Source organism: Apteryx mantelli, chromosome 6, assembly GCF_036417845.1.
Source record: "Apteryx mantelli isolate bAptMan1 chromosome 6, bAptMan1.hap1, whole genome shotgun sequence".
In the NCBI taxonomy this organism is placed as follows: Eukaryota; Metazoa; Chordata; class Aves; order Apterygiformes; family Apterygidae; genus Apteryx; species Apteryx mantelli.
In genome coordinates this window covers 21929520-21947915 of record NC_089983.1, presented here as the reverse complement: position 1 = coordinate 21947915, position 18396 = coordinate 21929520, and the positions used below count along the sequence as shown (strand labels likewise).

The 18396-nt window shown below is 39.3% G+C and overlaps 1 protein-coding gene across 1 annotated transcript in view; it reads left to right on the top strand.

The window, feature by feature from the left end:
* The first annotated feature begins 13106 nt into the window (after positions 1-13106).
* ZNF804A (zinc finger protein 804A) overlaps positions 13107-18396 on the top strand; it is a 169102-nt gene continuing 163812 nt past the window's right edge. Inside the window, exon 1 of the mRNA XM_013960496.2 lies at positions 13107-13217. Coding sequence (XP_013815950.2) covers positions 13107-13217 — 111 coding nt within the window. The remainder of the gene's footprint in view (positions 13218-18396) is intronic.

Sequence of the window (18396 nt, the reverse complement as noted above, 5' to 3'; positions counted from 1 at the left end):
TATGTCCAAGGAAAGGTCATGCTTTGCTGAAACTTTTTAGCTGAAGCTTTTTTATACCAAAATATATTTAACAGTATTGTCTGCTATGTATTTTCGTAAGGTCATGTAATTTTCACTGTGGCATAAAGACCTGCTTTTCACCCTGGATTCACAAGCAGACTTGGCACACCACCAAGACATATACTATGCTCTACAGATTCACATAACAGACTGACGCAGAAGACATATTGTAGATAAATGTGGGAAATCCTATCTGCTTCATCATCCAATAAATGAGGAGAGGAAAAAAACCTTTTCTGAGCCATTTTTAGCAAGCTATTTCATGAACATATACTATAAATGTTTTTAGTGGGTTTTTTTGGAAGCATGGCAGGTGCGACTCAGAAATTGTTAAAACAAGACAGAATAGACATAGCCTTAGTGTGTTCAGGAATGCATCTGTTACTGCATTTTATTAACAATTTACCTTTCTTTATTTGCCCATTAAAAATATAATAACACCATAGAACACTATTCTTCTTAATTGTACTAGTAATGCTGTAAAATGAGAATACTACACATATGTGTCAGTATAGTTACAGAAGTAATCCTGTTCTGACTGTTATAAGAATTATTTTAGTTTTTAAATCTCATCATTAAAAAAGCTACAAACACTATGGGGTCAAGCTGCAAAATCTGCAAAATGGGAAAAAATGCTGAGGTTGAGGGTTGGAGTCCTCATCTCCTATGATCAACCCATTTTCAAATAATGACTATTACTCAGTAGAGAAAGTACTTGCAAATTCAGATCACTGCTTGTCTCCATTATTACCAGAGACCTTACACGGATTCTGAATGTACTGGTTAGTGCTGTAGTTGCACCATTTGTAGAACTTTTTTGTATTGTCCCTTCAGTAAATATATTGTAATATGAAAGGAATTTGTGGTAATATCTACTTAGTTTGTTGTTTGAAAGGAAAATATTGCTCACTGTGAAACCTTGCAAAATTTGGCTTGATCTGGAAGTTGGTAGATCTTAGAAATATAATTTCTATATATTTATAATATATATTTAGTTTTAGGACACAAAAGATAGTGAAGCCATACAGAATGATACAGAAAAGATGCACATACTCTATTTTGTGCATGTATTTTGTAGTATGGACTCTTTATTATCATGACGGGTTAGGATATAGTTAGGAATATAGGGGATATAGTTAGACTGTAGTTAGGAATTACACTAGAAAGAAATTTATCATTTTTTGTACTATGTGTACTTCACCAGGTTTCATTCATAAATCTGGTATACTAACAATGTTTTATGAGATATCATTATAGAAGCACTAAAAAGATATTGTTACTGTGAGAAGATTTTGCCAAAAAACTTACTTCCTGAAGAAGTCAATAATGTACAGGAAAAAATAGGAATATGCTATTTTTAAAGAGATTTGTATGTAAAAAGCATCTTTAGGAACACTACATGGAATGTTATCTTCCTTAGGTATACGCCCATTGATAAAATATTTTTATCATGTACAGCAATCTAAGGGGAAATATTGCACGTTCCTTTCTCGTTTCTGTTAGAAAATTAAATCCTGATAAGGTTCCGTATGATGTCTGTTATCACTCTGTAGAATAGCAATTTAAGGACCAGAAACACATATGTTTTTTCATCTTTATGATCCAAATTTGACCACTGGAGTTGCTTTCAAGCTTTTGTTTTCATGGAGTCAGAAAATAATTGTCCAAAACTCACTTAAATCACCAGTAGCCTTCAGTTCAAGGAAAGTTCAATTAAATCCAAAATACACGGTTGAAATAGAGAGTGAATATTGTCTTCCTGCTAATAAATTAAAACAAATAGTATTTGGTTTTCTCATAGCTTTCTCATTAGTTCCTCTTATGAATGGTGAGTAAACTGCAGATGAGAAATTATAAGAAAACACATTTTGCAAAATGAAGCATCAGTTGCAGTCAAAGAATTGACTGTACTAAAAATTAAGCAATGAAGAAAACAAATTGTGAATGTTGGGATTCTGTGATGCCAATGTGAAAGATAGTATGGGCTTGCCAACATTGAAGAGAGAGCAGAAAGTTAGACGGAATAATTAATGTTAGCACTTACCGGATCAAGCTCTGTGAGTATAAAGCAAAAAAGATGAAGCTGACTATCAAAGATTAGTAAACTTCCTCCTACTGCAAGCTGAAGATACAACTTTCCTCACCTACCCTTAGACTAGATGCTTAATTTTCAGATGGTGATGGTATTGTCTAGACTTTCTGTAAACAATGGAGATAAAGAAAGCTTTATCTGTAGTGCAATTTATCCCATCCAAAGATAGGCACACCACCTAACTTTTAGTTTGCTAGAGTTAAATTGGGGGAATGCCCATCTTAGACATGTCTACATGAGCAGCTAGTAAGGGAGACCTGAGCCTGCATACTTGTGTTCAATCTTATTTTGCGCTGGTATCCCCTGACTTTTATTCTCAAAGTGTCTCAATGAGGTAATTTTGTTGCAATTCTTGTTTTTCAGTCTTTATGGTGTTATCACTTGTTACTGTGAAATTAATCAATGTTTTGATTTCTGAAAATAATGTGGAGGACATAATGGAGATACCCAGCCAAAGAATTTAAATTGCTGTCTTTAAGAGCTGTTCATTAGATGTAATCTGTCTGCAAGTAGATTACACTTTTGGACATTTGGACATGAAAATACATTTTTTACTTGAAGAGAATTTTCTACTCTGGAAGTGAGTGAAGGGAATTTAGAGAAGACATATAAAAAGGATTAGGAATCTTAAAGAATCAATTTATGAGCAAGAATTAAAATAATGGTAATAAAGCTTTATCAGCAGAAACTACAGGGACATTGGGACTTCAGCATCTCATAGTAATACAAAAGTATTTGCAAAGATAAAGAGAAAAGGTTGGAGGTCATCGATTTCAGTGTTGGGTCACATAAATGAAGGGGATTTCAAGCTGACAGAAAAGAAGAGTGTGGCAATGAAGACTTAACTAAAAGTGGCAAGTTTAGACAATGTAAGTTGGTGAGGGAGCATCCTGGAAATGGCAGTCTACCAGGCACAATCTCTCAGAACCTTTAGATACTTTATCTAGTGATGATTTTTTTAAAAAATAGAATGGACAACATTCTGGAAAATACGTAAGGAGGAGAGATATGGATGTGATAGTGAAGTTATTCTTCCATTTTCCTTTTCAAACTCTCATCTTTTCAAGCAAAAAGGGACCTAGGATTTGTCTTAATAAATACAAGGTATAAGTCTCAAGTCAACCTGCTTCAAAAGAAGTAGGGTTTTTTTGCTTGTTTTCAAGCTGATTCCAAGTCAGCAGGTTTATACATACCTTACTTCTGGAGTCATGAGAATTTGAATGCAGATGACTTTTTCTCCTGCATATAAGCTTTATACTTGCGTTAGCTTTTTTTTTTTTTTTTTAATTTGGCAGAAAAATGCATTTTCCTGTAAAAAGTATACAACATACCAGTTACTAGGGAGCATTGAGTTTTATTTTTATTTTGACTTTTAAAACATTTTATGCTTTGTTTTCCTCTTATTTCTTTTTGCATTTCAAATACATTAGTGTCACTGACTCTAATGGGAATGCCCATGTTAAGGTCAGTTCAAGGGTAAATTGCTTGCTTAGGAGATGTCAGTGTGGAAATTCTGCAAAAGTAAGAATGCATAATTTTGAGTGTTTATATTTTATTAATAGATATTCTATGTTAAGTCCAGGTCTGAGTGGATAAGGAGTAAAATACAATTGTGCAAGCGTGTCAGGTGACACTGGAGTGTACATAGCACTAATGAAAGTCGAAAATGAAGCTCCTAACATTATAAATATATACCTTGTGTCACAATCATGGAAAAATGGAAGTGGGTTATGCTCTTTTATCACCAGGAACTAAAGGGACAATTGAACATAGCTGTAGAGCACAGAAATCTTAAAACCGCACAAACTTTCTTCCACTCAAATAATAAATAAATGAAGTCAGAATGCATAGCATTTTCATTAAATTAATGCCTAATTGTTAAAAGTATCTCATCTTCCCTTCCATCTTGGAACATGAAGGACTGATTTTAATTCAGGGTTCAGCAATACGAGAGCAACATAGCTCTAAGGCAACTGAAAAGCTGGATGAAAAAAAGCCGAGTGGCTACTTGAGCACAGGTTTTCAGATTACCAATGGCCATTGTCTTGATATTACTATAAATAGTATTCTGGCTTGTCTTCTGATTACATAGGTTTTACAGATACCCAAGGAAATGTGCTTTTGGATAAAACTTAATGTGCTTTATTTAGTTTCAGCTAGTAAGATTTTATTTAATCAAATGAATTACATAGACATTTTTTAATTGTCAAAATGCCAACAAGGATATACTGGGCTTTGGAAATCCTCTCTATTTTTAGAACAAAATTGACTTTGTTTCTTATAATGAAAATTTTCAAGGCAGAAATCTTTAATATGCTCAAGGCCATTTTGATATGGCTACTTTTAATTAAGCACATAAATTATTAACATTTTGAAAACTGGAATGAATTCTTTTCATAGTATTTTTAGCATGCCTATTTCTAATTAATATTCTTTCTTGACAGATAATTCTACAAACAGACAGATAAGGTAAGTCCTAAGGTATTAAGGAAAAAAACCTATATAATTGTTCTAATGAGTAAACAGGGCCTTTCACACAGTAAGTTGATAGTGTTAAGCATCACTCAGGATGAGGACCATAATGAGTGCTTAAAAATACTAAAGTACTGCATGTATCCATCTGTATTTAAACCATAGATTTTTTTTTTTTTTCCTCATGTATAATATAGCTCATACACTTTCCTGCAAGGAGTTTTAGAGCCTTTTAAATTTGTACAGCAAAAAAAGGTAAATTAACCATAAAAGTCTTTTCAAATAAAGAAAAGAGATGAAACTTAAGTCCAGAACAGTAAACCAATGTAGACACGAGGCTCTGAATCTTACATTAGTTTTCTCAAGCAAGCCTCACAATGGATTTGACAAAATGTGTCATGTGCTCTAAAGCCTAGGAAACACAGTGTAAAGATATGACTGCTTTAAATAAATGATCATAATGAATTTCACCACTTTTGATGGTTTAAAACAAAGTCTTTGGTTATATATGAATATAATTGTATTACATGCTCTTTATATAAGCTATGGTGTAAAGGGGTATGAGGTAAATTATACCTGGCAATATGTCATATCACATAATATTAAAAATATCCGTCCCCAACATATACTTAATATTCTGCTGTGTTTTGGTATTGTTAGAACAAGCACTCTGTGAAAGTGAACCAATTAATGTCTGATTTGATTTATGGGTCTTAAACTGGAAGGCTACAACCATAAATAGTGTAAAGGGTTTTGATTGTAAGATGATGCCAAGCATTCCCCTTCTAAAAATTAGATCTCACTTAAATGTCTAATATTAGGGAAATAACACATCATTTTTAATTTCATTTTCAGTCTTTTCTGTGACTATTACGGATCATATAATCTATAACAAAGAGCCATAATAATGTGTCACACGTTGAACTCAATGAATTTTATTAAAATATTATCCACTGTTTTCTTCCCCAGTGGGTCTTTAATTTATATTGGCTCATTCAGGAATAATACAGTACTACCTTCTGACCTGTCACAGTGTCATCTCTGGTTCTGTTCAGTTATTTTCATGGAGAGCATTATGTTGTTGAACTGAATAATAATGAAGTGAATGGTGTTTAAGATGAATTTTAGAAATAGTACACTAGCCCTTCCAAAAGTGTTTTAAATTTTTCTTTCACCCTCTTTTTTTATAATGCTAATAGAAGTTCAAAGATATTAGAAAGTATTTTACTCATCCTTTCATTAGTGTGGTATAAAGACCAATGAATATATACATTTCCAATGTGTATATATATTCACACACATACCTATATACATAGAGAGAGAATGAATGAATACTAGTTCTGTTCTGAGCGCTTCTAATATTAGCTCTCCTGAAGTTCTTGATCTCATTACCACCACCCAGTGGAAAAGCTTGGATCTAATGCCAAGTCCTGATGTGAACTTCAGGACTTCTTCCTGTGGAAATATCTACTACTTAAGTAAATGAACCGAAGTTCACTGCAGGTGAAGTTTCCTATTGACTTTGGAAGGCTTTTGATCAATTCTTTAGGCTACAGATCTTCTAACTCTAGAAAAAGCTGCATGGACATTAGCAAGGAAAATAATCTACTTCTGACAAATGGACACAACTCATCTGCTATCCCAGATCTCAATATGTATACTCTTCATATTTATTCATTTATTTGCTTTTAGTTGCTGGGTTTTCTCTTTGATGCCTCATCTATTTTGGTTACAAGCATTTAGCTTCTTAAGCATCTTTGAAATGTTTTATTTTTTAATAGAGCAAGTTTTAACTGGTTAAAATTAAAACATAATTAGTAAAAATTTTAATTGATAAAAATTAAAACTTGGTGCTCATTATTTAGTCAGCTTCCTTTTCATAAAAGTACAAGACATTGAAAGTCTGCTTGAAATCTCCTAGGATATTGCTTATGGAATTAATGTCCTGCTGGCTTTAAAATTGTGCTAGCTATGCAATTTGCATTCTGGATTTTAGGAGCTTTTTGCTGGACATACTGAAGAAGCTGATTCTGAGGAAGTGCACAAATTATGTGGTCTTACTGCATTTCATTCTGAGCTATTGTAGGGGAGCAGTATATTTTTTTACTGAGTTTTTCAATGCTATGCCTGGAATAGTGTTCCTTGCACTGTTGTACTAGATTACTATAGAAGTGAAACTGAAGAGGGCTTTTATATAGCAATCACTTATTAAAAATGGAGGTATTGTAACCAGTGAGATCATATAAGCACTTTTCCTACCTCAGTTTTTGTTACCTGTTTTAATTTGATTTTATTTATTTTGTTCCATTTTGACTTGGATGTTTAGTTTGACTGGATGTTAGAAAATTCTAATTTCACCACAGATTGTTCTTAGCACTCTTTTATAAGTTGTTGTTGTAGGACTCCATTTGATTTTCACGTAGAGTCACTCTTCAAGTGTGTGTGATGGAGGATTGGCTTGCAAGACTGGTGCTGTATTGTTTAACATAGCACAGTAAATTGTACTTTCCATGTTTGAAACAGACAACAGTTGCTTAGAGGACTCTCTCACCTTGGCTGGACCGGCAGGTGTTTTATGACCCTTGTAAAAGTTTCCCTCTAATTAACTCTTTCATGATACATTGATTTTTCAGTCATGTCGTATTCAGAGTCTCTTTGTCCCCCCCATTTGCAAATTGAAAGAAGAGAATAAAACCACAATGCTCTCAGTCAAACAGTACTAGCATCCTTCATGCTCATAAGCTGTAGCTTGAGAACTCTGCTAGGGGATCTAGATGACCACGTAGTACAAGGCATTTCACAAATATATGCATTTTGGGGGGGAGGGGGGCGAGGTTAGGGAAGAAAAAAAGCAACAAAACTCATTCCAGGAGTTTGCGTGAGCTGGGGGGGAAATTCTGCAGCATGAACTTTGAGAAGAGAAGCTAAAGAGAACAGCGTATTTGATTTATAACAGACAATTTCTTCTCCCAATAGTATCCTAAGGCAGGCAGTGCTAGTATTGGTAATTTGAATGAGGCAGAAAACTTTTTGCATCTCTCATCGCATGAAATTGTACAGGGCTAGATATAGATGCTATGTGGATATAAAGAAAAGAATAAGAGCAGTCATTCTCATCTTGCCAGACTGCTTCTTCCAGGAACTGTTCTGCAAGGGCTAAGGTATAAATTACAGACTTTGGAGGGCTGGGAGGGAGTAAAGAAAACAAAAAAATTCTTCTGCGTATGCTATGCATGGACTGGGTGAAAAAACAAGGTGAATTAGGCAGGCTCCCACACTCCATTTAATTTTTTGACTTCCCTTACTGGTTCCAATTCTTACCTCCTTTTTCTGCCAAATGAAAATTAGGGAAGAGCCTGATGCTGGGTATAGAAGCACTGCTATTCGTCAGTCATGCATACATGAACAGATTGAGCCATCCCTTGAGTGAGGGGAGAGGGTGAACATGCCCTAACATGTGGAATATTATTTCAGTAAATGTCTACAAATAGGCACTTAGAAAGCTCCTTCTTCAGCATAAATTTCTTGCCCATGATTTCATCAGCAGAGTCCAACAGTGTGTTTTAATCTTTTCTGCTTCTTTTCAGACCAGGCAGAAATATTAGGATAAGCCTCTCTGACCCTCTTCCTGTGACTTTTGAAGGTTGAAGGGTATAGCTATATATAGATATATAGATCTTACTTCATGCCACAGAGCTTACAGTGTTACCATCAGACCCAGGAAGATACTATTGTTTTTCCTGAGCTTCTGTGATACCAGCCCTCCACTTAGCTTGCACAGCTGAAATTGGGAACCCACTCCCTATACTCTCTATACTCTTCAGATACAGGGAAGGATGCACTGAGGAACTAGGGTGCAAGAGTGTCCCAGTTTCCCTTTTTCTGGTTTCACCACACTCATAGGGGTTGAATGCATGTGATACAGTGCACAAAGTATATTACACAATAATGACATTTAAAAGGTAAAGAGGATACTCCTATTTTTCCTTCTGCTTAATGCAAAGATGAAAGATATCTGAAGAACAGGGGAAAACACGGAAGGCTAAGTGAAAGAAGCAGAAAAAGAAATGAAGGAGAACATTAAGGAGAACACTGTTTCAGCAGTGAGTGAAATGATTTCTCAGAATATATTGACTTGTATTGTACAGCCTGTGACATGCTTTAAAGACTGTAAAACAAAAGGGGATTGTTCATACCATTAAATATTTTCTTCTAAATTATGCTAGGACTATTTCTTGAATGATGAACATTGTTAAATATTAAACTGCAGAATACTGAGTATTATATTTGTCACTGGCAGAAAAACAATATATATGAATTAATGTAATTCATTCATTGGCTTCTAGTTCAGAAACTTTCCAGAAAGTTTCTCAAATCCATATCCTGTTTCTTGAGTTGATATTTCCAGTTTTGTATAGGAATGACTCCTTGAATTTTTTTCAAATAGGGAGTATCAAGTAGAAAAAGAGAATGAGTAAATCAGCAACACTGGCTATTATTTTATGGCAGAGATTTGAATAAATAGCAGTCTAACTACACAGATCAAGAACTGGATATTTACTCAGAGAAATAAGACACAGAATGTCAGGGGAATAGGACAGAGACAGAAAGAGGCAAGATTGATTGTATGTAGGAGCCATGGGGTTAGGGACTTTTGAAGCTAGCAATTTATTAAGATTTTAAAAAAAAGAAAGATCTGGGAAGGAAGAAGCATTGAAAGAACAGACTATGGAGTAGCAGAATGAGACATTAAAAAAGTAGAGTAAAGGATTAAAGGAAGACACACGAAGAAAACTGGAGATAACAGAGTATCAGAGCAGCCACGCAGAAGGAGGAGGAATAGAACACAGATATATGGCTTATTAGGTGCCATTTAATAGAATTCATTGTTTCTTTATACAGGGCTTTGGAGGAATTGAGTGGCCTTGTTTAACTAGTGTTTTGTCTAATAGAGGAGGACAGCCCTTATCTTCATTAGCAGAAACTATAGTAGCTTTTAAAGTTATTTCAGGTACTCTCATTTGTTACAAAGCACAACACTGATCCTTTCACACTTGAGCTAAGGGAGTAGATTACTCATCTATTGCTTCCACTCTGCTACAAAGAGAAGTTTACCATATCCTCATAATCTAGCAAGAGCATGCCAGCAGTGTCTGTATGCCTCTGAAAGATCTGAGAGCAACCGTACAATACTGAAAATGTGGGTATATGGATTTTAATAGTTAATTAAATGTCAGTGATATGTAATGAAATGGTCAGTGCAGGTACTTCAGAGAAAAATGCAACATTCTCTGAAATGGTGAATCTGGGCAGTAAATTGTCTGCAAGGAGTTTCACTTCCAGGCAGGTTCCTGACATATCAGTAACATTATACTTAGAAGCTGGAAAAAATTGTTGTTCTAGTCCAAGTCTGGAAAAGTTTTAAATCCTGTTCCCAGAAAGAAGTTGCATAAATTTCTTTTTTTTCATTTTTGTTCTCATTTCTTTGTCTTTTCATTATACTAGCACACCTAAACTTAGGAAATTTTTGAAAGAGATAAGCTCACTGCCTAAAAAGACTTCCTGGCTAAACCTTCCAGTTGGCAGTTTTTTCATTGCCACCAAAAAAAAAGTTTCCACCATAATCTTATAGTTTCCCTCAACCTTATACCATTGAGGGTATAATCCATCAGTGTTATTTACACCTGTGATCCTGTCAGAAACTGGAACTGGGCCTTAAATGTGCAGTGTTATTAAATGTATCAAATATTGGTGATATTAACTTCATGTTTATACTTTAATAATCTTGCTGATTATTTCTGGATATGCATGCATATACTTGTAAGAAGAAAAATAGTGTAGTATTATGTGCCTGTACATTTTCTCTCTATTTTTTGGCAGTAACAAGAAGTAGCAAATTCTGATGTCTCACCTGTGTCTCAGCTGTCAAAACTTACTCCTTTTACCATTTGCATGATTCCTTCAAAAGGCTGAAAATTCTGAAGGATGAGTGACACCTGTCAAAATTTACAACCCACAGTAAGGAGGGAAGTAGAGAAGAGAAAATTCTTATCGGAGGAAGGCACTTATCATAAATCATTGCTTCCTATATCAATGATACAAATAGCAAAGCCAGGAAATTCTGACAGGAAAGTGACAACCATCAGAATTTCCTGGAAGCAGTTCCTTTATTTTCGAGGACAAGATGATAGGATCATGTTATTTTGTTGCCAGCAGTAAATGCTGGCTAGGAGGCATTTTGTGATGTTATATCCTGATTTTGAGTTTATTTTTTGAAGGTGTTCCCTCTTTTAGCATTGGAATTTCACACCATAAATCTTGATTTTTTTTTTTTTTTTAGCAATCAAAAATAAAGGTAAAGTAAGCTAGAAGATGAGCCATCTAAGAATATTTAATGTCTTAAGTAATAAACCTGCAAATCGTAGATCCCTTAGGGAAAAAAAAAAGGATTCAACCATTTTTAATAAACAAATGTTTTAACCTGTGCCATATTCTGGTTCTGACAGTGAATTCTTATTTGTGTGTTACAAAAAGAAAAAAAAAAACTTAAGGAGTATGGTGTATACTATAGTTACCTCATATTGATGTACCTAATGTTTTTTAATCCACAGCTTGCAAGGTGCTTTACAAAACTGAGTGCATTATTTACATTTCAAGGTTGAGGGTAAGGACTGCAGAGTAAGTGTGAGAGCCTGCAACACAACATGTTCATTCTCATCTCCCCTTTAGTCCCCGAGGCCTTGCACCACCCTGACTGCAGAAGCCAGGACCAGACCCAAAGCGCTGGGGCTTCAGAGGCTCGCTCTGGGCCGGGACGCAGCAGCAGCAGCAGCAGCAGCAGCAGCAGGAGCCGGGTGTAGAAAATAGCGAAAAAGCGCTGGAGTGAGTGAGGCCGTTGTGCCTGAAGCTGTTCCCCAAGGAAACGGCAGACGATGAAGGAGGTAGTTTTAACGTTTTCCCATAGCTTCTCCCATCCTTACCTAAAATGCCAGATCGTTATCTACAAGTTTTGTGAACGGGCTCCGTATTTGCAAGATTCCCGGTCTCCCCCAAGCGGGTGAGCGGCAAACAGAGCCGCGTGCGCCGAAGCGGCGCAGCGCCGCGGAGCCCCGCGCAGCGCCGCCACGGGCCCCGCGGGCGGCGGCCGGGGCTGCCGGGGCTCCCGCGCCCGCGGTAGCGGCGCCTGCGCTGCTCGGAACGACCGCGGGGCTGCGCGGCGCGGCAGCGAGCAGCCCCTCTTTCCCCCTCGGCAGCGGGTGAGCGCCGCTGCGCGCAGGGCGGGCTGGCCCCGAGCCTTGCCGCTGAGCCCCGCGCAGGCTCGCCGGGACCGCCCCGAGCCCCGGCTGAGGAGCCGAGGCGAGCGGCGCGGCGCGCACAGCGCGCTCCGCAGCCAGCCCCGCGCGGGGCAGCGGCTGTTACTCTGCCCGCGAAGGGTTAACCCGGCCTGCCAAGTTGTTTAAAAAAAAAAGAAAAAAAAAAGGCAGTATCAGCAGAGCGGCCGAAGAAAGCCCATCGCTGCTTGGCTCGCAGCGCCGTATCGATCGGGGAGCGGGGCCGCGGAGCCGGGCGCGGGGCGGCGCGGCCGCGCTGCCGGGCCCGGCCGGGGAGCGGAGGCCGGTCGCAGGCTCAAGAGGTGGGGAGGAGGAGGAGGAGGGGCGGGAGAGAGCAGGAGCTGGCGCTGTGGGATGGCGGGGATGACCCCCCGGCCGCCCCTGCCTCCCCCCGCATCCCCGAGGAGCCGCCAGCTCGGTGGCGGCCCCCGTCCCGAGCCGGGGGGCAGCGCGCTCCGAGGGGCTGCCGCGCCGCAGGGCTTGGCGGGGGCGGCCGGGCGGGAAGCCCCGTCACATGCCGGGCTCCTGCTGCGCTAGGAATTTGCTGCAGTTGAAGTGACGGGTTTCCCCAGCCGGTCGGGGGCCGGCTGCGCTCCTGCCGCCTGCCCTCTCTGCCTCCCGCTGCCGCCCCCAGCCCGCCCCCTCGCCGGGACCTGCCGCCGCCGGGCGGTGGGAGGCTGGCGGGGCGAGACACGCGTGGGGAGCGGGATGGGGAGCTCGGGGGTGGCGGGGAAGGCGGCGTGTGACAGATGTACTCCTCTGACAGCTCTCAGTATCAGCCCAGTGGCTTCCTGCCATTGGCTCAGTGCAATGGACCGGCAACGCTGCACGGTATAATAACACTATGCCTGCGAGAGGCGGCAGCTCAGACGGCTCTAGCGCAGCCACGGAGATGCCGCCGCCGCCGCCGCTCCTCCTGCAGCAGCCAGCGCCGCGCTGAGGCTGCGGGGCTCCCGGCGCCGGCTCCGCCGCCCCCGAGCAGCGCGGCGCCCCGGGGCGGGCGGGGGCGCGCAGGGGCCGGCGCGGCCAGCGGCAGCGGGAGGGGGCGGCGTGCGGGGCCGGGGCCCCGGCGGCGGCGGCGCGGCACATGCCCGGCGGCCGCGCCGCACCGCGCCGCAGCGCAGCGCTGAGCGCCCGGCGGCCGCGGCCCCATGGAGTGCTACTACATTGTCATCAGCTCCGCGCACCTCAGCAACGGGCACTTCCGCAACATCAAGGGAGTTTTCCGAGGTCCCCTCAGCAAGAACGGGAACAAAACTCTGGTAATGGCTTCCTCCCCCCGCCCGTTTTCTCCTTCCCTCCGCTTCCTACCAGTCTCCCCGGCTGCGTGGAAATTGCTGTGTGTGCATAATCTCTGGTGCAGCGAGCTGGAGCCCTGGCCAGTTTCGCGTGCGTTTGATGGTGCTTCTAGCGTAATGGGGATCAAGTGCTTTCGCTGGCGGAGCGGGTTGAAGGTGCTTCTCCCACGAACTGGGTCTCCCCTCTTTTCCCGAGGAATTATTAACGGCTCTGAATGTTTGCCGGAGCTCTCTGTGCACTGGCAGAGCAGCTGCTTGCATGTCCTTTCTGAGGCTGTTAATGTTTAGTCTGGTCATGGAAACGGTGGGAATGGAAATCTCAGAGACCCTTCTTGGCTGGGATCTGCAAGCATCATGGTTGGGTGTTTAACCACTTTCAGGTTTGGGAGCAAACTTTGAAAAAAGCTATAAACTTCTTTGGTGAGGCAGCTGATACACATTTCTCGGCAAGAAGGACTCGGTCTGGGTTGCCAGGTGATTCCCGTCATTTCAGGTGTCAGGACCAGCTAGAGGTTCTGTTTTAAAAAGTGAGGAAAAAGGCAGAAACTTGTTTACCTGAGGCCTGAACTCTTTGGGTAGAGAGATCCATTTGTTCAAGAATAGCTTCAGAAATTATCTGCATTGTTTTTCTTGTTTTTGTTTTCTAAAGCCCAGCAACCAAACTCCAGTTTTGAAAGGATTTAAACTATTTAGGTGATTTGGCTGGATACTCTGGAAAGTCTGCATAGAATATTAAAATTATTTCTGTATAGACGTGCCACACTGTTATCTTTGCATCTCTTGGGTTTCCTATGGCTTTGCTGACTTGCTTGGGCTCACTTGCTATTATTTCTGAACTTTAATGGAAGAGGTATGGCATGATAGTATTGGAAATACATGTGCTATTCTGCCTGTTGAGATATAACTGATGTAGAAAAACAGTAGCCTGGGTGAGCTACATCATGTAGCCACTCAATCACAGTGCAACAAAGTGTGGACAGATGTCTGGAGAATACCAGAGAGCTGAAAGAGGGGCTTAGCCATAGTACTTATCACTCTCTTCCATCACCATCTTATTCTGAAATTCCCTTTGGATGAGGTGGAAGAGAACTTACTTGCCATGTTCTTGTTCCCTCGAATGCATGACCTATATTGATGATGAATTTACTGAAGTACTTAACATTTCCTAGAGTTGGCAAGCTTGCAGTTTCTCCCTAAATAAAGAAATTAAAGCAAGTCTGAGCCAAGTCATAAAAATAGTAACTACTACGAGAGAATCTGTGGCAGATTTTTTGGACTGTTTCAAATGTAAAGCTGCTCCTTTCACATTGTAAATCTGATAACAATTTTATTTACTATAAATTCTGCATATTAATCTGTGGGAAAACATTATATTTTTAAATTTTAAACAAATATTTATAATATCCATGCGATGGCAATATGTGTGTAATATTTCACTATTATAGTTACGAACCCAAGATCTACTGTAGAAATCTTTGATGCACTTAATTGCACAATATATTGCCGTCTTTATGCTGAATAATTTCAGGAAAGATGGATCAGGCAAGACTGAGAATAGTCTGATCCAACTTTTGAACTCCATATTATCTTGCTATTCATAATAGATTCTGTTTTAGTTGTGTGTTTTTTTTTCTTTTACTGGATTTAAAAAAAGCAATCTTGTAATCTAACAATCCTGATCTTGTAAAAACATTACTGACCAAAATATGTTTGGGGAGACTGCTGTTAAGTTAAAAATTTCAAAGAAAATATATTGCATAGGCTTTGGAACATTATTACTCTGGAAGGAAATCTTACTCAGACCCTGCTCTTCAGGGGGGTAGAATGGTTGTGAAAAACCAAGACAGTATTGGTTATGAATTTGCCATCAGAAACCTTGCCTTTAAAAGCTTTTGTTATAGACAGTGAGCAGTATAACCCTCAAAGTTCTCACTGTGTTAAAAAGGGAAAGTTCTATTGACAGCATAATAAATTCCTTCAATGTGAAATAGTGTATATATACAGACATGAAGACTATTATTTTGTTTGAGTGATTTTAATTTAAAGTAGGTAAAAATACTGCTTAGTTGTGATGTAGCATGATTAGATAAGATAGTTCAAACTAACAGCTTTGAGGTGCTAAAATACATTTCAAACAGCTTCTATTAGAAAATTAAACGTTAAATCACTTCAGCAGATCAGTCATTTTACTGTAAATAGGCTTTCAAACTTACAAATACAAAGATCTTTATTAATACATTGTAGAATGTGTCCTTAGAAGTTTTGGTAAGAATATAACCTTTTAATATACTCCTGGCATCTTCCATCCTAGAATATGACTAGGAAAAACACTGATTTTTAATTATAAAAAAATAAGTATTTTAGAGAAGCTATGGCTCAGATATATCTTTCTATCTTGCTTTAAAGCATTCAGTCTATATTCATCTATGCCCCAATCCAAGACTGCTAAAATCACTGCTTCCTTGTAAACAGAGGAGAACCTGAAAACGCCCTTTGTTTATACAATGTAGAATTGCTTAATAAATATGCTGAGTTTTGCGCAGAAGCTTTACTTCTTCTATACACTGGAGAGCTCTGGCATGATACTTTATTAGAAAGAAATGACTACATATGCTATAATTGAATTTCATAGGAAGTAGGAAGGTGGTGGGCATATTCAACTGATGAAGTTGAATGTTGTGTGTGGGGTTTTTTTGTTTGTTTGTTTTAAACACCCCCTGCCCCCATATGTTCGCATCTGTGCTTTTGGTATCACCAAAACAACCTGACTGACAAGGCTGAATCCAAATTGTTTCTTGTTTCAAGATGATTTAATATTAGCCTATCTGCAAAATCAAAGGCCATGAGACTTAAGGGGTGGAAGGTCCTCAGAGCTTGTGGTTACTGCCCCACTTTTGAACAATTTGGTATTCATCTGGAAACTTTTTTTTTTCCCATCCTTCAAGAGAGGACATCAGGAAACATTTTCTACTGACTGTTTGTCCCTGTAGCTGTTCCTTACATGTTCATCCTTTGCCCATGTTTTGTTTGGCCAAGATTTAAAGTGGCTTAATGCTTTAAAATATTTTGGTTTAAAGCTCCCACAAGTTAGTTGGAAGAAAATGCTGCAAACCCCTGCTCATCAAGTAGGGAACATGAAGCACAAAGCTTTGTCCTCCCTCCTCTTTTTTAATAGCTCTACCCAAACTTCCCAACTAGGTGTTTTGGAGCCCCTTTTGCCTGAGTTTGCAAAGGATGTAACAGCCAACCTCTTTCTGCCCAAGTCCTGTTTTGGAGAAGAGGCTGAGAGGCAGGCACAGCTTTCAAATGGATGTGAGGAATGTGGAGGATAGTCCTTACTTTCTCAGTAGAAAGGATAAGAAAGTTATCTTTTGGAGAAGAGGAGGAAGAGTAATGATGCCATTGATGCAGCCACAGGATACATCCTTTCCATAAGTCTTATATACTAGTAATGCCTACTGAGTGCAGGTATACTTAGCAGGGCTTTAAGACAGGTTTATTTAGAAGTCGGAAAAAAGTGGGTGAGGGATGACAACATTAAGTAGAGAAAAGAAAGAAGGCCACAGTTCTGTAAGTCAGCAGAAAAGATATAGGGAAACTTGAGCATGGAAAGAAGCGAAAGGCAGGAGTAACAAAGCAAAGAGTAGATTTAGTCAAACTGAGAAAACAGAGTACTGTGAGAACTGCTTTCTCCCCCCCCCCCTTTTTTTTTTTAATGAACCATCAGTGGGACAATGGGCAAAATGAAGGAATGTATATCTACAGTTCTGGCTATCTGATGAATAGCTGTACAGTTTTGCAGTGTGCACACATGCTGGTGGGCCTAAATAACTGTTGAGTGTGTGGGGGTGGGGGGACACACACTTACTTAATTTTAATGTCACTCCTTATCAAGAAAATAAATTGGAATTAGGAATTAATGGAAAAGTGGCTCTACATATTTAGAAAAATAGCATCCAAACTCTTAAAACTTCTTCAGAAAATACAGGAGTCTAGTTAAAAGAAATTGGTGGTATCTGGGCCATTCAATAAGGCTTTATTTACCCTCTCTCACTGCAATTTCTACTGTCTGAAATGTTCTTCAAATATGTAGAATCTCTTAATGATAGCTATTCTACTGCTTATGTACTCCACTTAACATCCATTCTAAAGAATTGATATGATGGTTGGTTTTGTTGGTGGACCGCTGTCTGAATGACTCGATTGCTGTTCTGTTCTTTGTGTGGCAGATGATTTTTGTGAACTGGAAACTTACAGCTTATGATATGTGTCAGTGAAAGCTAACAAAATCAAACAAAGTTTTAATGCTTTTTCTGCGTTTTTATGTATTAATGCTTATGCCTTGGTGTTTTAATCAATGAATATGGGCCTGATTGCATGATCCTTTATGGTCGGGGTTCATACTCGATGACTTTGGAGCTTTTCCCAAGACTATTCTTTTCTTTTAGCAGTAGAATTCTAATTCAGAATGAGGTGCAGTTCATATAAATTTTCAGTTGCTACAAACTCTTCCATATGTCCATGGATCTTCTAAAGTTTTCATATATTATGCTTTTTTTCTTCTTTTTTTTATGCCATATGTTATGGAGGTCAAATTACACTTTCTTTGTAATTCATCTTCCTTGCTGTAGCTACTGTCTTGCAGTTTGCAATCTCAGGAGGCATTGAAAATTGTAGGGAAGAATATCTCTCTGGAGAGAGAAATCAGGTGTTTGGAGTGACACTCGCACATAATTATTAAAAAGGCTTTCAGAACATAACCCAAAATATTTTAAGGCTTTATCCTAGTTAAGTATATGATTCCTGGTTGGTCAGCAAGAGAACTGACTTTTCAGTGTAGTCTTCTAAAGTGATTGAATATCTGCTATTTCACCTTTAGATAACTTCATTCATGTAAATGGCTCTATATCTGTTCCATCAAGATTTACAGTGATGGGGAACTGGCCATATAGGGCTTATCTACTTTTTTAATGGGACAAATACATTTTTTCTATTAGTGATCAGAATGAGTAAGGTCCTATTACTTGCCCAAGGAGGTCAATGAAAGATTTAGATCCTTAAAAGGTGTAAATTGCTACTTGAATTCACTTCAAATTTAAGTTGGCCTCCCTGAGAGAAAGTGGGTAAGATCAAAAGTTTCCTG